The 22020-nt window shown below is 45.0% G+C and overlaps 3 protein-coding genes across 3 annotated transcripts; all 3 read left to right on the forward strand.

Annotated features, from left to right (window-relative positions):
* Window positions 1–1142: 1142 nt before the first annotated feature.
* Window positions 1143–4234, forward strand: LOC9266250 (pectinesterase inhibitor 28-like). Its single transcript, XM_026025421.2, has one exon. The coding sequence runs from the start codon at window positions 3476–3478 to the stop codon at window positions 4070–4072; it is 597 nt and encodes a 198-aa protein (XP_025881206.1). The 5' UTR covers window positions 1143–3475; the 3' UTR covers window positions 4073–4234.
* Window positions 4235–6056: 1822 nt separating this feature from the next.
* On the forward strand, window positions 6057–7917 carry LOC4338536 (cytochrome P450 71A1). Its single transcript, XM_015782142.2, has 2 exons — window positions 6057–7093; window positions 7168–7917. Exons 1-2 carry the CDS (start codon window positions 6137–6139, stop codon window positions 7816–7818), a joined length of 1608 nt encoding a protein of 535 aa, XP_015637628.1. The 5' UTR covers window positions 6057–6136; the 3' UTR covers window positions 7819–7917.
* Window positions 7918–13276: 5359 nt separating this feature from the next.
* On the forward strand, window positions 13277–20156 carry LOC4338537 (ferrochelatase-2, chloroplastic-like). Its single transcript, NM_001420391.1, has 11 exons — window positions 13277–13488; window positions 13687–13805; window positions 14853–15168; window positions 15529–15672; window positions 16803–16904; window positions 17308–17411; window positions 17493–17619; window positions 17759–17911; window positions 18211–18311; window positions 18488–18689; window positions 19195–20156. The coding sequence occupies exons 2-11, from the start codon at window positions 13699–13701 to the stop codon at window positions 19417–19419; spliced, it is 1581 nt and encodes a 526-aa protein (NP_001407320.1). The 5' UTR covers window positions 13277–13488; window positions 13687–13698; the 3' UTR covers window positions 19420–20156.
* Window positions 20157–22020: the final 1864 nt, after the last annotated feature.

Genomic DNA, 22020 nt, shown 5'->3' on the forward strand with positions numbered 1-22020 from the left:
ATAAAAACTAGTCGTGAGACTCACATGGAAGTGATTATCTTACCCGGCCCCTCCCTCTATCAGGGAAACTATTCTAATCTCTCGAGGGGATGTTCCCTCGTTTATCTAAACGGTTATGAAAAATACTGGAAAAATTTGACAACATTCATACAACACATATATACAACTCCACAAAATCTTAAGTCCAAACTCAACTCACACGTCAAGATATAAAAAAGACAAATTCAGCATATGAATAGTAGCATACTATTTATATCTAAATTTGTCTTTTTTGTTTCTCGATGTGTAGATCGAATTTGAACTTGAATTTTGGTGGACTAATAGGTATCATTATACTCTACATTGTCAATTTTTTTTCAGAATTTTTCACAACTATTTGCATCAAATTTGAAAGAAAAAGGTATACGAGGTGATATCCCCTCGAGGGATTAGAATCTGCTCCCCCCCTCTATCAGTCTATCTCTTCGTTCACCCCAATTCCTATGCCAACCGCGCAGGCAGCATGTTGGTGGCAGGCGGTGGCCGTGCTGGGGTCGGCGTCGGCGGGTGGCGGTGGTCATGCTCGTGCTCAAGGATGTGGAGGCAACATGCAAGCATGTTCGATCGGCGGCAGCTCAAGCTTGCCACCCATTGGCCCCACTCCTCCACGGCTTCCTCTTTTGTACGTCGGCGACGTCGGCATATGAAGTGGCGGTGGCGAGCCAAATTTGAGGAGCTAACTAACCTGAGTGTGGTGGATGGCCAAGTGTTTGCGCACACCGGAACGTGGACCAGCTGCTGCCGCGGCCGCCGCCGAGATCGAAAAGGCCAGGAGCAAACTAGGCTTGGGTGCCGCTGCCGCTAACTCCTCGTGGTCGCGCACTGCGAAGGTGGAATAGGAGGTGACGGTGAACTCTTCGGCGAGAAAGAAGGCGAAGATGGTCGGCGCCTACCACCGCTCCCTCCCTTGCCATTGCCAACGCTACAAAAGGAAAGACAAAGATTGGGGAAGAGAGCTAGGAAGAGATGAGAGGGATAGTGAGGATGACAAGTGGACCCATAATTTATTTTTTTTGCCATAGTCACTTACCTGTGAGGCCCGCTTTTATTTTGTGACTGGGTAACCACGTCAGCTTGGGGTGAACCAAGTAAGGTGCTTATAGCGAAACCACCCTCAAAACCATTGAGCGAGTCAAATTACACCGTTTGATAGTTGGGGGATAAGATATCTGGTATTGTAGATGAGGGATGCGAATCAGATTAGAGCTATATGTAAGGGAGTTAAAGTGGACTTATTAGGCCTTTCACAGTGCAAGCACCCACCACAAGATGATAGCTAGGATGAAGACCCTCTCTTCACAGTGCTAGCACTGAGTGGGACCCACAAATATCTGCTAGTGGGACCCACAAATCCCCAACTACTCCCCAAACCGGCAAATCCCCAAATTTCTCCTCTCCCAAGTCCTGTCCTCCCCCAAATCCCCTCCTCCCTTCGCCGGCGCCGGCTCCCCTCCTCCCTCCGCCAGCGCCGGCTCTCCTCTCCTCTTGGCCCGGCGGCGGCGGCGGCGTCCTCCGGGCTGTGCGGCGCGCCCTCAAATACGGCGGCGGCGGGAAGACGGCCGTGCGGCGGCGCCCTCGACCACCGATGTCGGACGAAGACGACGACGAGCTCGTCCGGGCCGGGCGGCGGCGTCCTCCGGGCCGTGCGGCGGCGCCCTCGAAGACAGCAGCGCGGCGCGGATCTGGAAGACGGCGGCGGCGGGAAGACGGTCATGCGGCGGCGCCCTCAACCACCGATGTCGGACGAAGACGACAACGGGAGCAGCGTCAGGGTCGTCGCGACGTGGAGCGGCAACGGGGCCCTAAGGTTTCCCCGACGGCGTGGCCGAGAGCTCCCCGGCGGCAGTCTCCGGCTCTCCCCGGCGGCGCAGCTACGAGCTCCCCGACGGCGTCGGGTTCCGAGCGATGGTGGTGGCGGCGACCGATCTGCTCGCGGCGGCATCCGTCGACGCATGAGCTGCGTCGTTCCTTTTTCGTCGTCGAGTGGGCCCTGCGCCAGGCTTTTTGGCCGAGCACCTCGTTCCTTTGTTGAGAAGCGAAGAACCCACCATAGCTATGGGTCCCACCTTGTTTTCCCTCCACGTAGACATAGCACCCCCTCCACGTAGGAGACTGTGAAGGGCCTTACACCAAATTATCACGTCACTCTGTCCGTGAACTAGCCCAACCGGCCTTGTGTTGATGGGCATCACGGCTCAGTTCTTGGGGATTAATCTAGGCCCATTTGATTTCTGGTTTATTCATTGGCCTGTTAAGCCTATCACGAATTTTATGAAAAACATATAAAAAATAAATTAGTTTTAGACTCGATAGTTTTGTCTTTCCACTATCATCTACACACTTGCACTTGTTCCTTACTTTATTAATATTTTTTTCAGGGGTTCGCTGTTTGTTATTTCACTCATGATATTTCTTTCCTGTCTGGTACTCATTTCGTTTTTTAATATATAAGAATGTTGACTTTTGAAAATATATTTAACCATTCGTTTTATTTAAAATATTATATAATCATTATTTATTTTATCATCACATGTTTTATCATTAAATGTTTTTTAAACATGACTTTAAATTTTTTATATTTGTATAAAAAATTTGAATAAAACGAATTATCAAACATTTATCAAAAGGTTAACGATTTATCGGTGGCATATATTAAAAAAAAAGAGGAAGTAGTAGTACTTAAAAGCTAAACCATATCCGTCCTCTCTTCCACGCCGCGTGAACCAAAATCTAGAAAAAAAAATAATCAAACGTTTTTCACCCAAAAAAACTTGTTGGATCAAATGCTTTATACTTGATCTAACACTTTCAACCTTTCCAATCGTACAATTGATCCAGCGTGTTGTAATGTACAGTATATTGCTATGAATAACGGGGAAAAATAATACTCCTTCCTTTCTTAAATGTTTCACGCCGTTAACTTTTTAAAACATGTTTGACCGTTCATCTTATTTAAAAACTTTCGTGAAATGTGTAAAACTATATGAAAAGTATATTTAACAATATGTATACATAAAAGTATATTTAACAATAAATCAAATGATAGGAAAAAAATTAATAATTACTTAAATTTTTTTGAATAAGACGAACGGTCAAACATTTTTAAAAAGCCAACAACATCAAAATAAATTTTGGGATGGAAGGAGTATATACCAAACCAGCATGTCTTTTTTTTTCCCAATCTTCAAACAAGCCACAACCAATTTTGGCCAAATGCCTATATTATGCATGGCGATATCCTAAAATTAGCAAAGACTCGCAGCGTAAAGACGCCATGCCCGCCTCCTCCCAAGAACCGAGCAGCTCGTCGACACCCAAACCCAAAAGAGAGGCGCGGCGCGGCGCGTCGTTGTCGTCGCGTCGATCGATCGCATCAACCCAACCCTACCAAATATAAATCGATCGATCCATCGCCGCCCTCTACACGTACGCGCCAATGGCGGCGTCGTCTTCGGTGCTCGTCGTCGTCGCCGCCTGCCTCGCGGCCGCCCTCGTCTGCCTCGCCGCCAACGTCGCGCCGGCGTCGTGCGCGCGCGCCACCGCCGCCCTGCCGCACGCCAGCATCGCGGAGACTTGCAGCTTCGTCGACGACCACAAGCTGTGCGAGGAGTCGCTGTCGTCGCTGCCGCTGACGGCGAGGGCGGCGGCGGACGCGCGCGTGCTGGCGCGCGCCGCGGTGCTGCTGGCGAGGCAGAACGCGACGGCGACGGCGGCGTACCTGTCCCACCTCCACGCCGCCGCCGCCGCGGCAGCCGACGACGGCGACGACGCGGATCACCGGTGCGTGGGCGACTGCACGGTCAGGTACGACAGGGCGGTGGCGTACCTCGGCGACGCGGCGGCGGCGCTGGACGCCGGCGAGTTCGACGAGGCGGAGCTGCTGGTCGGCGCCGGGCGGACGGAGGCGGAGCTGTGCCAGAAGGGGTGCGAGCACGCGCGGCTGCCGGCGCTGCTCGCCGCGCGCAACGGAGCCGTCGAGCGCCTCTGCAACGTCGCCATGGACATCACCAGGCTGCTTCATCAGCAGCACTGATCAGATGAGATGAGATGAGTTTACTATAGCCTGAAACGAGGATTGGTTGCTATCTGGAGTAGTTTTTTTTGTTTTAGCTGACCATATTAATTCTCAATTGGCAATGTAAGTCATGCGTCTTATTTATTAATTCAGGTGCAAAAGCCCCAAATATTCTATCAACCTCGGTCGAATTAATCAAAGATCATGATCCGAATTCTATCAACCTCGTTTGAATTAATCAAAGATCATGAATTCAGTCTCTGACTTTTAAATATTCTGGGCCGCAATTCACCCATGCCAGAGACCCCTTCGTCCTACTTCCTCTGTTCAAAAAAATAACTCCTCAAATTCAAACTTGTTTCAAAATAAATTAACTTATACCTTCTTACCAACCCATGGTCCACAAACGAGTAATTATATCCCTTCTATACCTCTTACTATCCACCACCAATTTTACATTTCTATTAGTGAGGGAAGAGAGAACAGAGGACGGAATTAATATTGAGGGTGGGTAGAAAAAAGCCAAGCACCAAGCCAAATTGTCCGTTTTTTAGGTGTTTGGTTTGGCCATCGATTTTTTAAGTACGTACGCATTTTTCAGTGTTTTTTTTATTGATCTGCTGGTTATCCATAGGTCACCCATTTAGGTTCGTTGGTCGAAATACTAGCAGTGCTACCATACGGCACGGTGTATACATCGTTACGGGTGTATACGGCATGGTGTATACGGTGTATAGTAGCACCCTTAATAACGACGATGAGGCAGAAAACAATGACACCACTACAAGCTGGTTTTCTTTGACTCATTTTCGCACACAAGCTGCTCGCGAGCCAACTAGTTATGTCTAACGTAACGAGCTGAAACAACATCTCAGCTCGTTAAAGAACACAATGAGCCAAGTCAAATCGAGCCACGAAACGAACGAACGAGCTACGAGCTTTTCATCGAACCCTATTCGCTAATACCAGTAGGTATTATCACCGTATTAACGCAGCCAAATTCCGTAGCCATCAACAACGTTGTCGCCTGTCCTACCATAAAATGTATTTTTGTCAAACTACTAGTCCCTGCATAGCATGATTGTACGTACGCTCGTTGGATGGTTCCCATCAAATCGGGAGCACTACAGGTTGGCGGGGCATCCTCATGCTTTGCAACTGCATTTCTGAGTGTGGTTGCCGCTGCTACAATAGTGTAACCACCACTGATTTTCTCTCCCTAATACTGTTCTACAAATAAAGGACAAATAAACTATACTCTTTCCGTTGTACTACCTCCATATTTTAATATACGACGCCGTTGATTTTTTGTCCAACGTTTGACCGTTCGTCTTATTAAAAAAATTTATGTAATTATTATTTAGAGTTAATTTCACTTTGGGCCATGTTTTATTGTCAAAGTTTCACTTTGGACCACCCTTTATCTAATTTTTTTACTTTGGACTAGGTAACTTTACCTTTGTTGCACAATGGACCATCCCAAAACATATTTTCATTTCTTCGATGACTTCGAGCAAATTGTTAACGGCATGCCAGCAAACTTTCATACCTATATGCATGACATATTTTTGTCGAAAGAGACGCTAAACATCACAAGCGAAAAGAGTTAGGGTAGTCCATTGTGCAACAAAGGTAAAGTTACCTAGTCCAAAGCGAAAAGATTATGTACAAGGTGGTCCAAAGTGAAACTTTGGTAATAAAACATGGCCCAAAGTGTAATTCACTCTATTATTTATTTTATTGTGACTTGATTCATTATCAAATGTTCTTTAAGCATGGCATAAACATTTTCATATTTTCACAAAAAATTAAATAAAATGAATGGTCAAACGTTACTCAAAAAGTCAACGTCGTCATACATTAAAATATAGAGGGAGTATAATATATTAACGTAGAATCAGATCAGACGTACCATATAAACATTAATAAAATATGTTTAAATTTATACTACTAGAATGAATTTCTTCTCGTTTCTGGGTTACTATATGATGGGACGGAAAATTAGTTTTTATTTCCATCGTCCATAAAAATGCATCCTGCGTGAGTGCAACGCAACCACTAGCTGCTCTCGCAAATTAAGCCATGGACATCTCGCTTGCTTCACTTGTCCTCGTCCTCCTCGCCTTCGTCCTGCCACTCCTCTACCTCCTCCTCCAACTTCCCGGCAAGAAGTCCGGTGGCGGCGGCGGCGATGGGCCGAGGTTGCCGCCGTCGCCGGCCGGGTGCCTCCCGCTGCTCGGCCACCTCCACCAGCTGGGCCCCCTGCCGCACGTGGCGCTCCGGTCCATGGCCGCGGCGCACGGGCCCGTCCTGCGGCTCCGGCTCGGCCGCGTGCCGACGGTGGTCGTGTCGTCGGCCGCCGCCGCCGAGGAGGTGCTGCGCGCGCGCGACGCGGCGTTCTCGAGCCGCCCTAGGAGCGCCATGGCGGAGCGCATCCTGTACGGCCGGGACATCGCGTTCGCGCCCTACGGCGAGTACTGGCGCCAGGCGCGACGCGTGTGCGTCGTCCACCTCCTCAGCGCGCAGCGCGTCTCCTCCTTCCGCCGCGTCCGGGAGGAGGAGGCCGCCGCGCTGGCCGACGCCGTCCGCGCCGCCGGACGGGGAGGAGGGCGCGCCTTCGACCTGAGCGGGCTCATCGTCGCCTACGCCAGCGCCGTCGTCTCCCGCGCCGCGTTCGGCGACGAGAGCGCGCGCGGCATGTACGGCGGCGCCGACGGCGGGCGCGCGGTGAGGAAGGCGTTCTCCGACTTCTCGCATCTGTTCGGGACGAAGCCTGTGAGTGACTACCTGCCATGGCTCGGGTGGGTGGACACCTTGAGGGGGCGGGAACGGAAGGCGCGGCGCACGTTCGAGGCGCTCGACGGCGTCCTCGACAAGGTGATCGATGACCACCGCCGCCGCCGTGATAGCGGCCGGCGGCAAACGGGCGACGCCGACGCCGGTCACCGGGATTTCGTGGACGTGTTACTCGACGTGAACGAGATGGACAACGAAGCTGGCATTCATCTCGACGCGATCGAAATCAAAGCCATCATCATGGTAACAGCCAACGTCTTCTCCCTTTGACATGGATGCAGCTCGCTGCTCACCTCGTTGATGGATGCATACGCCAGGACATGTTCGTGGCGGGGTCGGACGCGACGAGCAAGCCGATGGAGTGGGCCATGGCGGAGCTCGTCTCGCACCCGCGCCACATGCGCAGGCTGCAGGACGAGATTCGGGCGGTGGTCGGCGGCGGGCGCGTCACGGAGGACCACGTCGACAAGCTGCCGTACCTGAGGGCCGCGCTGAAGGAGGCGCTCCGGCTGCACGCGCCGCTGCCGCTGCTCGTGGCGCGGGAGACGGTGGCGGACACCGAGATCATGGGGTACCACGTCGCCGCGCGCACGCGGGTGGTGATCAACGGGTGGGCCATCGGCCGCGACACGGCGGTGTGGGGGGAGACCGCCGAGGAGTTCATGCCGGAGAGGTTCTTGGCCGGCGGCAATGGAGGCGGCGCCGCCGCGGCGGACTACAAGGTGCAGGGCTTCGAGATGCTGCCGTTCGGTGGTGGGAGGAGGGGGTGCCCGGGTGTCACGTTCGGCATGGCCACCGTGGAGATGGCCGTGGCGAGCTTGCTGTACCATTTCGACTGGGAGGCGGCGGCGGCCGACGGGAAGGGTGGGCGGGAGGGGACGCCATTGCTGGACATGAGCGAGACCAGTGGGATCTCCATGGGGCTCAAGCATGGCCTGCCTCTTGTCGCTAAACCACGCTTTCCTTAACCCTTCTTGTTCTTAGAAATAAAGCTTTCCTTCACCCTCTCTCGTTGTAATTTTGTTTCTTTTTTTCTTAAAACCGCAGCAGAACTGCGTTTCATTTCATTAAGGTAAAGAAAAGAAAAATATTTACAAAGTAGAAGCATCCAAACCCTTCCACCAAGACCCAAACACTTAAGACCACACCAGAGAGTCCTAACTACCTAGGTCGTTAGCCGTCCCACTAAAAAACTTTTGAAGTGGCAAAGCACCTGCAGAACACCAAAGATTACTCTTGTTATTTACCACTTGAAAAACCAACGTAACTCTAGAACTGACGTCATTGAAAACATAGTCGTTGTGATGCTTCCAAATCTCCCAAGTCACTAAAGTCACCAAGGAATTAATCCGTTTTTGCACTTCCTTCAGCCGGTTTTTAGTAGCTTGGCTCTACCATCTAAAAAAAGCTCTGTCGAAGGTTGAGGCGCCGCATCAAATAACCCCAATCCCGGGAAGAGTTAAACGACAATGCTCTTATTCCTCCACCTCTTCTCCTTCATTGTAATTATAAAAGATTTCTAATTAATATTTTACCTTCCTATAACTCAAAAAAACTAGTTTTTCATTATTTTTTTCCTTTTCAAAAATGGATAGGAAGTGAATTATAGCAGGGGAATGGATTCTAATCCCTCAAGAAGATGTCCTCTTATTTATATTTATCAATTGAATTTAATATAAATGGTTATGGAAATATCTACTTACTCCATTCTAAAATGTAACAACTAGTAACGATGTGTGTCATATCTAGTACATGCAGGTAATAGAAAGTTTGATAATATACTCTCTCTGTCCCATAATATAAGGGATTTTAGAGGGATGTGACAGATTCGTAGTACTATAAAGTATCACATCCCTCTAAAATCTCTTATATTATGGGACGGAGGGAGTAGAGTACGGTGTCATCTTATCTTAAAAAATCAATTCAAACTCGATATACTCCTCCGTCCCAGAAAAAGGCAAACCGTGGGTTTCCGTGCCAACGTTTGACTGTCCGTCTTATATGAAATTTTTTTATAATTAGTATTTTCATTGTTGTTAGATGATAAAACATGATTAATACTTTATGCGTGACTTATCTTTTTAATTTTGTTCATAACTTTTTCAAATAAGACGGATGGTCAAATGTTGGACACGAAAACCAGGGTTTGTCTTTTTTTTGGATGGAGGGAGTACGCACTAAGAATTGTTATCAAAGAAATTGGACAAATCTTCATCTTTCTATCAATAATTGTTTGTCAGCTTCCTATCAATAATTGACCGCATATCAGCATGTCTTATGCACCGCTCGAAATCTTCGTCCGCTCGATCACATCGTGTCCACCATTCCACCAACAAGTACTGATTTCACATCGATCGCATTCTCTCTCTCTCTCCCACAATGAAACAAATCCTATCATCCTAACTAAAGAAGATGATAAATAACCGAAATACCAATTAGTATTTGTGGGTAGGTGGGTAAGAGATATTGAAGGAATAAAAATTTATCAATTTACGAACCGAGAGTAAATAAGAAGATATAAGCTGATTTATTTTGAAACAAAGTTAGAATCCAAGAAGTTGATTTATTTTGAGACGGAGGGAGAAGCTCTATTGACCTTTTGCCAATTCTACCGCCACTAATCAGTAAAGGCATCACGAGTTTCCAAATTATCAATCCTTGTTTTGTATCACTCTCAGTTTTGAAGGTAAGTCGTCTCCACTGCACTAAAATTTTATTTTTACCATTGCACGTCTGTAATCTTTTGCATAGAATTGCAGGATGCTGCCAATTTTCCTTCGCTAGGATTTTTTTTAGATAATGGATATTTTATACCCGGCTTCATCTATAAAAGATAGACTCATGCCAATTATAACAAACGTTCTTACAGAGTAACACTTGGAAACAAAACCGAGATAAAAGTTCAAACGACTAAAGACCGATGTGTCTAGCTGATAACCATCCATTGGAACTAAAAAATTGCAAAGCTGATGACTCAAGATGTTGCGATGCCGCGATCAACTGTGAACGCAGATCCTCATGCCGTTGCAGCTTCGCCCATTGGCGTAACCAATGCGTACCCCTGAATAGTACCTGCAAAAAAGATTTAGGTTCGTAATTGTCAAACACTAACTCGTTTCTTGTTAACCAAACTGTCCAGAAAAGCGCTGCTGCTGCAGTTAACAGTAAAGTATTTTGTTTTTTATTACCCCCCTTAGACCACTGTTGGAATAACTCAACTAAGTTTGATGGGGTATTTATACCAAACAAAATATGAACCGCTCGCCACAAGAACTTGGCAATATAGCAATCAAAAAACAGGTGTTGAATTGACTCAGGCTGATGACAGAAAGCGCATTTTAAATCACCATGCCAATTCCTCCTAGCTAAAATATCTTTAGTAAGAATGACACCTTTCTTTAAGTACCAAAAAAAATTTTTATTTTTGAAGGGACCTTAATTTGCCAAATATCCTGTGAAACTCTAATACCATTACTGATTAGTGCAGCATACATCGATTTGACAGTAAAATTTCCTGAGGCCTGCAAAGACCACACAAACGAGTCACCCCCATCCTGTAATAATACTTCCTGTATGGAAGCAAGCACTCTATTCCATCTACTAAGATTCGCTCCCACCAAATTCCGCCTAAACGAAATATTCAGAGGGGACGAACTAAGTACTTTGGCCACAGAGTCATTTTTCCTTCTAACAATATTAAACAATGATGGAAATCTGTCCTTTAAAGGTTTATTACCCAGCCCCTTACATGCGAGCTTACTGAAACTATTCTCGAATTAAGCCTTTTGCTACTAGAGAAACCTACTTGAATGTTTTTTTTTCTCTCTTTGGAACTTGATCCCACTGCAATGAATATCTGGGATGAAAATTCATATTGTGATTCTAACAAAACATCCATTTCACTTTCTTTTTCGCAGATGAAGTAAAACTAATTATATTGGATATCCAATTATCCGAAGATCTCAGTTCAGTTTGAGCAGCCAAAACCAAGATCTTAACTCATTTCTACTAGATGTTCTTTCCATTTAGTTTATACAATTGATAAATAGTAGTAAGCGGTGGCCAAGTGCATTTCCCGATGTGCCACTTAGATGGTGTTTGGATCTAGAGACTAAATTTTAGTCCCCGTCACATCGAATATTTGGAATGACAAAATCTATTTCATAACATTGGACTAATTCACGATTTGAATCTATTGAGCCTAATTAATTAATTCATGATTAGCCTATGTGATGCTACAGTAAACATGTGCTAATTATGGATTAATTAGGCTTAAAAAATTTGTCTCGCGAATTAGCTCTCATTTATGCAATTAGTTTTATTATTAGTCTATGTTTAATACTTCTAATTAGTGTCCAAACATCCTATGTGACAGGGACTAAAATTTAATCCCTGGATCCAAACACCACCTTATGCATATGGAGTCAGGCTTTCATGTGCTGTGATTTCATATACTTTGGAAATCGTACTGGTTAGAAGTCTTCCATCCGTGTCACTCCAGCCCTAGGGGCGACGCCCACCCCCTCACTCTACTCCCCTGCCTCGCAGCCGCCGGCAAGCCGGCAAGCTGCCAGGCCGGCGGCGGCGGGATGCCTTTCCTCTCCTCCCTCATCAACGGGGCCGTGGCTAGGGCACCAAGGCAGCGGGGGGAGCGCCGCGCCGCCCGGATTAGGGTCTCCTTGACCGGATCCGGCGGTGTCTGCGATGGCTGGGACAGCGAGGGGAGCTTGGTGGAGGGGGTGGTTGCCGACGGTGGGGACGACGAGGGGAGCCCGGTGACGGGCGTGGTTGCCGACGATGGCTGTTAGGCGGCACGATGGATGGCCGGATCTGGCACCCCGGTGTCCAGATCCAGCGTGCTCTCGACGGATTCGCTGAGGCTGGCATCGACGGCGAGGGGTGGCTGCAGCGGCGGCGACGGGGTGGCTGCAGTGGTGGCGACGGGGCGGTGGAAGCAAGGTGGAGGGTGTGTTTAGTTCACGTCAAAATTGAAAGTTTGGTTGAAATTGGAACGATGCGACGGAAAAGTAAAAAGTTTGTGTGTGTAGAAAAGTTTTGATGTGATGGACCCGTCGCTACGCACGGGGTTTCACCTAATCCAAGGTAATAAATAGCGTATAGCGGGTTGGTAGCAGATTAGTGTCTGGATAGCAGATTGCGGATAGCGGGTGCTATTGTGGACGCTAAGTTCCAATAGTGGAATTAAGAAAAATAACCATAAATTTAGATTGTATACTAATATTAACATCAAGTTTCACTTAAAATTTAAAATTAGACTACATGTTTAATTACTTCTACATTTCATAACATAAAGAAAATATGAAATAACATATAATAAATATATAAGATAAAGAAGATAAACAATGCTAAATTATTCTATCCATACGTGAAGTGCACCGTTTAAACATTATAGCGATCTAACAAAATCAATAACGGGCTATTATAGCGGTCGCGAAGAGCTATAGCAGGCTGCTATAGCGGTTGTGGAGAGCTATAGCGGCCACTAAGTTCCAATACGCTATATGCAGTCCGCTACCTTATAGCAGCAGCGGTAGAGATACGCTACCGTTATAGCGGTCGCTGTTGCGGGTATCTTCACCTAATCTCATGGACAAATTAAAATTGCCTCTTTCATGCTCCACTAAACCATGCTGTCGGCTTGCCGCCGCAACTGGAGATGGCGGCGGTGCGTCGCTGCTACCAAGCAGCGACGAAGCTCCGTATTATTCTAACCCTCCAATGTCTTACCTCTTCTCTCTTTCGATGCCAAGAATGCAGTTCTTAACTTCTCATCTGCTATATATGGCGCTAGCTTCCGTTGCTGCGCTCAAGTTTTTGCTACGGGCCTGCCTCATCCAGCCATCCTTGTCTCAACTACTCGTCAAGTTGCTCCACATGCAAGAAGATACAAGACTTCCGATGGACACTAGCTAGCACCATCGGCCGTGCCGCGACGGAACATTTATATTTTTACAGAAACATTGCATGAAAAGCCCCCAATTTCTTAAGAAAAAGAACACCTCTTCCAAACAAAAAAATCTTAACCGTTGAATCTCAATGGAAAACCACGATAGGCTCACAATACGACATACTATTGAAAGAAGTTTGCAATATGACACTCGCAATTTTGTACGTGTATCATTCTTCCTCATTTTTCTTCTTTAAAAAAAACTGTTCACACACTTTTTTTTTTTGAGAGGGATAATTGTTCAGTCTTAGGCGAGCACAGATTTATCATGGGATCGGGCCAGGCTTAGTGCATTGGGCTCATGGACTCGGATGAAATTCACTAGACTGGGCTGTCTCATCCCCGGCCCGCTAGCCCTTTTGAACGGGTCTTTCTATATTGCATATCCTCCTAAAATATCTCGCGGTTGATTTTTTTTTCTTTCTTTTGTTAAACCCCTGCGGAAAGAAAAAAAAAATGGAAACCCCGAAAAACGCAGGGACCAACCGTTGCGGATCATCCTCCCCTGCCGCGCGTGGGTGTTGTCTTCTTCCCCTCCACTCCACAACCCGCGCCCCTCGCCTCCGCCGCCTCGCCGGAATCGAAGCCGCCTCCTCCCCTCTCCCGCTCTCACCGGACGGCACCGATCCGTTCCCTGCTCCTGTCTCCACCGTTCTACTCGCCTCGAAAGGTACTTTTGATATCCACCACACCCCCCTCCCTCCCACGCCGCGCGCCCTGTGGTGTTGAGATGTATGTGGTGGAGCGGATGAGATCGATCCTGGTTTCTTTTTTGTTGCGAGCTGATCCGTCGACTGCAGCGGATGCCGGGTTATTCTCGCGGAGACGGAAATGGTTGCTGAGATGTTGGTTTTTTTTACGGTTGCAGGGAGGGGGGAGGATGTGGTCGTCGAGCCAGGCGAGCACGAGGGGCGTGATTGAGGTGGGGAGGGTGGAGGCGGGGCCTTCCCATTTCCCCAAGAGGCCCGCGCCGCGGAATTCCTCCAGGTTATTTTTTTGTTCCCCCGTCGCTGGAGGATTAATTTTGGGCTTGTTTATAGTACCGCTAGCTCAGATTTATTTTTAGATAATGGATTTTTCATTAATCCAGCCTCTATATTCACGAAGGATACACACAGCCAAACCACTAGCTCAGATGAGGTCCATCTAGCTCTTCTTCCTCTTCTACTCAGATGAGGGATGGTTGATGATTTATGACTAATGCTTTAAACTAAATCGTATTTCTTCAGCTCACAAAGCTATAGGCTTGTGAGTTGTACGATGTTAAACCATGAAACGCTACTAGACTGCCTTGATTTTGATGTTGAATTGGCACGCTTGTACCGCGGTGACACGACGGCGCACGTGCCACCTGAAACGCTACTAGATTGCCTTGATTTGTTTCTTCCTACGACTTCGGCCCTCCATTCGTCTTGTGCATGTAATTGCTTGTTTTCCAATTATTGTGTATAAGGTGTTGGTACTTATATAGACTAATGGAATTCATTTGTGTCCATGGGTACATGGGTGCGTGTTTCACCTCATGCCGGGTTAAGTGTTTGTTTCGTTAGTTTCTTAACACTTACCCCTGAAACAAAGTTGCTGTCTTGCTGGTAGCCCTTAATCCAGCTATACAAACAAAAACTCTCACGTACTTGTGGGTCTACAGTAACCAGTTGCAACTTAAGCTCTGCATTAATGGTAGTGGAACTGAGGGCTAGTGCTGGTTATTTTTTTATGTTCTACATAAGATGGTCAGTTGTTCATGTTTGCACTATTACAAGGGCTATGCATACCTGCATCTATTTGCACGCGGTGTTACTCACTAGTCTCCTGCGCTATTGATAGAATGGTGCTAGTCTCCTACAGTATTCATAGATCGTATGGGTCCTACATGTCTTAATTTTTTTCTTACAAGAAAGCATTTATTGGATGATCTACAACTCTGTATATACAATTTCTCCTTGATCTGTCACCTCGTGTGCTACTTTTTGTTACTTACGAGTGCCATAATTAGTGTCATTCTTACACAGTTACTTTCCCTTTTTCCCTCAGGGTCAATCTGTCAAGGACATATGCAATTAAATCTTGTTCAGTGAGTAGCCGTACAGGGCTTTGCCTTGGACAATGTTATCATAAGAAGTCTTCTGCTTGCAAATGCAAGTTGGGATGGTCTTCTCAACCACTGTCTAGCTTGAGGCATCACTTAAGAGTACATTCATCAGCATCGGAGGCGGTTCTTACTTCCCAATCTGATTTCACAAAACTTCTTGTTGGGAATGAAAAAATTGGTGTTCTCTTGCTGAATCTTGGAGGTCCAGAGACCCTTGATGATGTGCAGCCTTTCTTGTTTAATCTATTTGCTGATCCGGTAATTGCCACTCTGAACTGCAATTGTAGTGCTCTAAGGTTTTTCAATTGCTCTATTTTTTATTATTTATTTTGCAGATTTACAAATTATGGTGCCAAAACAATTAATGGTGAGAAATTTGTTATTCCCTTCTTGAAATGTGCAATAGGGTACTCTTCCGATCTGCTGATTTTATTTGAATTTGAAGGTCTCAGTTGTGAAAGTAAAATCTTCTTAGGAGCTTGCGTAGGTTTCTAACAGCATGCTATAGAGAAGTGGAACGCTTTGATGTTCAGATGTATTACTTGATTGTAGATTAAGACAATAATATGGCAACCTGTTTTTCTTATTTACTGGATATCTCATGATGCATGGTGGCAGGACATTATCCGTCTTCCTAGATTGTTTCGCTTTCTTCAGAAGCCATTAGCACAATTTATATCTGTTGTAAGAGCACCAAAGAGCAAGGAAGGCTATGCATCCATCGGTGGTGGTTCTCCTCTTCGTCAAATTACTGATGCACAGGTATGATGTGATATTTTATTGTGTGAATGGCCATGGCTGCTGTACATTGAATATCTTAGTAATGTGGATACTTGCGATCATAACATTAACTAAAGACTATCAAGTGCTCACGAGAAGACAACCTTGGTTGACCCAAACAGTCCATGTCTTGTTAGATGATTCTAAAGTTCTTTGTGATTTTTTTAGATAATTGGAGTAAATATGGTACAAATGTTCCCCATATTTTATGATAGGGATTGTTTGCTTCATCTCACCCTGTTGTTTCGTGGGTATGCATCACTATTTTATTTATTTGGAAATTGTGAATTTTCCAATCTAGTTGTTGATGCTTTAGAATTTTCCACTTCTAATTTTGGCATCTATGGTTGCCACTTTTCATCAAAATATTCAAGTTTTCTGTTCTTGAAGTACTTTACTATCTTTATTTTTTTCTGAACTGGGTGAGTAATGCCCATTTTGACCAAAATTTACATAGGGTTTTCCTCTGTTTGATGTGCTCACTGGCTGATTCAATCCATGAAGCATCACAAGTATGAATTCACAAACATGCTCATTAGTCAACTGACATCTCTCCTTATACACAACATTAACATCATCTGTAGAAATGGCAGCAATAGGCTATTGCAATGGCCCTTTGTGCTCCTTTCCTTTCCTCCACTGCATTACCTGCAATCCCACTGCCTATTACGAACTCTAATGGCCAGCAATTGGCATGGTTCCCTCCAAGAGCACTGTTGACATCTGCTTCCCCTCTGCACCGGCACATGTGAACAACAAGCACCTGGCATGTGCTTGAATACTTGATGCCTCTAGGGATTGTTGTCAATGTTGCGATGAGCCTATAAATTTATGTAGGCAGTTTTGGTGGTAGAATGGACTTGATAGGAAGAGAGGAAGAAGGGGTGGTGAACGGAACCTTTCACAGGCGAAATTTGGAAAAATAAATATAAAAGCCAGAATACTCAAATAGTTGCAGCAAAATCCATTGATTTCAGTGTGCAGAGTGACAGATTAGTGAAACCAGAGTGAAGTGGAAATGTTTCCCTTTCCCGTTCATTCTTCTTATTATGTTAGAATCTTATGCATATTATGTGCTTTCACTTCGTGTTTTTATGGTAACTTATTTATAGGCTGAAGCACTGAGGAAAGCATTATGTGATAAAGATATTCCTGCCAAGGTGTATGTTGGAATGCGTTACTGGCATCCATTCACTGAGGAAGCTATAGAACAAGTATGCTTGCCGTACCTTGAACACATTTGTTTTCTTCTGTTATTTTCTCCTTTTAGCTGATTTTTGGTGTTTGACTATTTCAGCTACTGCATGCATACCTATAACAAATTCCTGTTCATGTAACATAAAGCAGCAATTCCAGTTCCCTTATCTGAAGATCAACCAGATCTTTTGCGAATAGAACTTTATCCTCTTAGGATTTGAAATGGAACATGAATCTTTGTGTGATTTTGAATCTTCTAAGATACAAAAAGAAAGCTATGGCAATTAGCAACCGTCACATCCATGAACCTCCATGCATTATCAATGCTATTATAGATAAAATGAATGAGCTACCTTCTGGCACTGAATGTTCAACTTATTTCTATGCAAAACATATTTATTTAATCTAATTGTATTCTAGATAAAACGGGATGGCATCACAAAACTTGTTGTACTTCCTCTGTACCCCCAGTTCTCCATATCAACTAGTGGTTCAAGTCTCCGTTTACTGGAGGGCATATTCAGGTACCTAGAATAATTTGAATAATAACTATAGCTATTGCTGTTACATTGCATAACTAATGCCATCTTTAATTTCTGCTTTAGAGAGGATGAGTATCTGGTGAATATGCAGCATACAGTTATACCTTCCTGGTATCAGAGGGAGGGATATATCAAGGCTATGGCAACTTTGATTGAGAAGGAACTGCGAACATTTTCAGAACCCCAAAAGGTAATATCCCTGGTGCATGCGCATGATTTGCTGACTTGATTTGAAGAAAAGGGTAATAAAAGGTTGTTAAACTTTGAGTACATTTTTGTAAAGCTGACCTAATAATATAAATATATCTAATGAGACATCCAATTTGCAGGTTATGATATTTTTCAGTGCCCATGGAGTTCCTCTGGCATATGTAGAAGAAGCTGGTGATCCATACAAAGCAGAGATGGAAGAGTGTGTGGATCTTATCATGGAGGAACTCGAAAAAAGAGGAATAACAAACTCATGCACACTTGCCTATCAGGTTGATACAACACCTGCTGCCTCCCTCCCTCCCATCTGACCTACAACTTCTTGATTACAGAAACTATTCTTGGTCAGAATCTGGTGGTTTTATCCACCACTTATATTTCAATATCTATTTCATTTCAACCATTCTCATAGAAGGATTCAAATTTGAAGTAGAAAACTGCTTTCTTCACCAAAAAAATAGAAAGGGGTGGTATTTAAATCCGAGATATGAATCCCTGATTACAAATTTATCATCACACCTGTGGTTGCTTTTCTTCTAAAGTAGTCAAAATTGTTTTAATTGCTCAACAGAGCCGAGTGGGGCCAGTTGAATGGCTGAGGCCCTACACTGATGAGACAATTATCGAGTTGGGGCAGAAAGGGGTGAAGAGCCTTCTAGCTGTTCCCATCAGGTATTACTTTGATAAACTTGATTTCTGCTGTCTTGATTAAAACAATATTCTGATGTGTTAATGCCTCTAAGTCCTAGTGACATCCATTTTGTTCAGCATCTTGCTTTGACTGTTCTCTTGTCAATATCATTTTAGCTGGATAGTTCTCATTTGTTTCCATGGTCTTCTTCCTCCAGTTTTGTCAGTGAACATATTGAAACTTTGGAAGAAATCGATGTAGAATACAAGGAGTTGGCTTTAGAATCCGGCATCAAGCACTGGGGACGAGTTCCTGCATTAGGTTGTGAACCCACGTTCATAACAGATCTTGCCGATGCTGTTATTGAAAGCTTGCCTTATGTTGGTGCTATGGCAGTTTCAAACCTTGAAGCTCGACAGGTAACAACTACTACAGTAGAAGAAAAAATACCTTATACACATGATAGATCGTCATATAATAACTTTTAGATGCTTCATGTGTATGTATTTCATACCTTATATGGTGATAGCATTTCGTACAACGAATGTTAGTTTGGGTTAGGATACCTCAAGAGGTTATTGAAATTCAATTGAATTTCCTATCCTGTTCTGTCACTGAATGAGTTTGTGTACCTGTGCAAATTGGAGCTCGTTTCTAAAGATGTAAATAGCTTCATGTATCAACACAAGGCTACAAACTTAGATCCCTAGTATTATAATCTGATTTGTTAAACAAAGTTGACCACAGTCATTTAAGGCTTTACTTCTTGGTGCACGTAGCACTGATTTATCAAACATAACCGGAACACTTGTTGTAGCATCCAGATGATTATAGTGCAGCATGCAAATGTTCGATCAAGAAGCAGAATTAGGCAACTTGCCGTTAAGAATTTACACTGATGTGTGGCGCATTGCCTTTTTGCAGCCACTGGTGCCACTTGGGAGTGTGGAAGAACTGCTAGCGGCGTACGACTCGAAACGCGACGAGCTGCCCCCTCCAGTGACTGTATGGGAGTGGGGCTGGACGAAGAGCGCGGAGACCTGGAATGGACGGGCTGCTATGCTGGCCGTGCTGGCTCTCCTAGTGCTGGAGGTGACAACCGGAGAAGGGTTCTTGCACCAGTGGGGCATCCTGCCTTTGTTCCACTGAGCCGATGGCCCTCTTCAGGTCAGCTCTTTTTGAGGTGATCTAATCATAATTTTGATTCATATGGATAATTTCCCGATGCTGTATACGAATGGAAAAAGAAAGAATATTAACTGAATTTGACTACGCACCACATTACCCATGTTGTACATATGAAATATTCTACGGACTCTTAGTACGAAGATTAACAAATTGAACACTGGCAAAACGCCTGGTTTCCCAAGGCAGAGACATGATATTTGTGTTTGGCCATCTGGGTTTAAGAGATGGGATTTTGCTGTTGATTGCGTGGTGGGGGCTGCGGCAGGGTTAATCTTATCATGAAGGCTTTAATCTTATCATGCAAAAGAAGACGGAAAGGAAGACAACAACAGAAGCACCGCGAAGTTAGGCTGTGAACCACTCTGCATGCACGATTACCTGTATCGCAACAATTTCACCTCCTGTGATAGTAAAGGGATTTCTCGGCTGGGCAGTGGGCACTCATACAGTTCACGGTCTATGATATCAAGTACTACTATACTAGACCATTTTCGTCTAAGTAATTTTATCTAGGGGCATAATGACTTACTGCAATTAGTTGTAGCTTAAGGGCCTTTTCTGAGAGCTTCGGACAGCTGTATCTACTAGCTAATTCTAGAATCTTTCAGCTCCTTAAATTGTCTACTCCCTCCGTCTCAATATATTGTAATTAGGATGGGATTAGATCCATTCTAGAACTACGAGTCTTGTTCAGCACTACAACATGTGTGCTCTTTGCCTACACCCATAACCCTCCACCTCCCATCCTTAGTCTTTTTGGCGTGAACCTCCCATTAACATGATTCATGGATGCAGGCCACCATGTATTGGAGTGCTTCACATGGAACAAGCGATGCACACTGATCGAGTAACTCTGCAGTCATATCTGTAAGAGCTCAAGAGAATTAAATTCCAAATCCTTCTTCGGCTCCTCACCCATTGTATCGATGATGCCATTGTATGTTACTCCTCCATCAACAACTGCTAGCTCAGAATTGCTAACATTTTCGAATTGAACAACCTCAGGATTGCGTCCAACTAATTTCTCAAACACCTCCCTTTCTGGCTGAGACATCTTGGCTACTGGACTACCACATACTCATCCTCATATGCTCCTCCTCGGGTGTGTCATCATCCCCCTCTGAATATTGGTCCAACAAATCAACACTCAATCCATTGTTCAACAAAGTCTCCTCACCCTCCGCTCGAGTATATGCTTTTTCTTGAAGCAAGTATCGCACCCCGGATGCTAATTGAGCATATGTTAAAGTCTCTTCTCCACCTCTCCCCATCGATCCATCTCCCTCTTGATTATCATCTTCGACATGATTTCCAATTGTCGGAACTGCCTGACTGCTTGCCTCATGCGCCTTAGTTGCTTCCTCCTTCTGCAACTCCACATTTACCTCCACCCCTTTAGATTCCTGACTCCTTGCCTCATGCGTCTCAGTTGCTTCCTCCTTCTACAACTCCACATTTACCTTCACCCCTTCATACTCATGACTCCTTGCCTCATTCGCCTCAACTGCTTCCATCTTTTGCATCTTCACATCAACCTCCACCCCTTGAGATTCTATGACTTCCTCAACTATCAAAGACCTAACCGACTGACTTTTCACGATTCCATTATCAAATGCTTTGTAGTTTGGTTCATCATAAAATAGTGTGTGGTCGAGGTCTAAAGTATCATCTCTGCAGTCAGTATTGGAAGGCTCAATTAAGCTTAGAGGGAGGGTGAATAGGCTAATTCAAAAATATTTAAGTAAATGCGGAAGCAACACTTTTCGGAAATTCCAACAGTGATTTTCGATAATTCTGAAAATAGCAGAGTAAGCGAAAATAAAATGAAATGCTAGATCTCATAGCAGAGTAAGCAAAGTCCGAATCCTTGAGAGGATTCTACTCTCCATTGAGGAGCTCACAAAGAGCCGGGTCTTCACTAACTCTTTCTTCAAGAGGTTGCACAAAGCACTCATCCTTCCACTAGTGGTATCTCTTCCCTTTCGGAGGTGAGATCCGACCGTCACAAACTTCTCCCGGCCAACCACATGTAGATTGGTGGCTCAAGAGTGGCACCTAGTCGTCTAAGAGTCCTCAACCTCCAAGAGTAATTAATGATGCAAAGAACTCCCGGGAATGATGCAAGTGCTCACAATTTTTCACGAAGTCAACACCAAGCACTCACACAAGCTCGAAACCATAACTCTCTCTCACACACACACCAAATCTGAATCAAACACGGGTGAAGAGGGGTATCAAGCAAGCAAGGCTCAAAAGTGAATCTCAAGAGTAGCAAGGCACGGGCACAGGTTTTCAATGAGAGCAGCAGCTTTGAATTAGGGAGTGAGGAGGCTATTTATAGCCACAGTCTTAGATTTGCCCAATATGTGCAATAATTCCATTTTTCGGAAATTCTGAAAATAAATATCGGACAACTCCGAAAATCTCCAGAACAACAAACACAATGAAGTCAATAGTGATTTTAAGAAATTTTGAAAACTTTTCGGACAAATCCGAAAATATCTAGAACCAAAATAGCCTTCCAAACATTTTCGGAAATTCTGAAAATTACTTTCGGACATG

Source organism: Oryza sativa, chromosome 5 (genome assembly GCF_034140825.1).
Source record: "Oryza sativa Japonica Group chromosome 5, ASM3414082v1".
NCBI classification, from domain to species: Eukaryota; Viridiplantae; Streptophyta; class Magnoliopsida; order Poales; family Poaceae; genus Oryza; species Oryza sativa.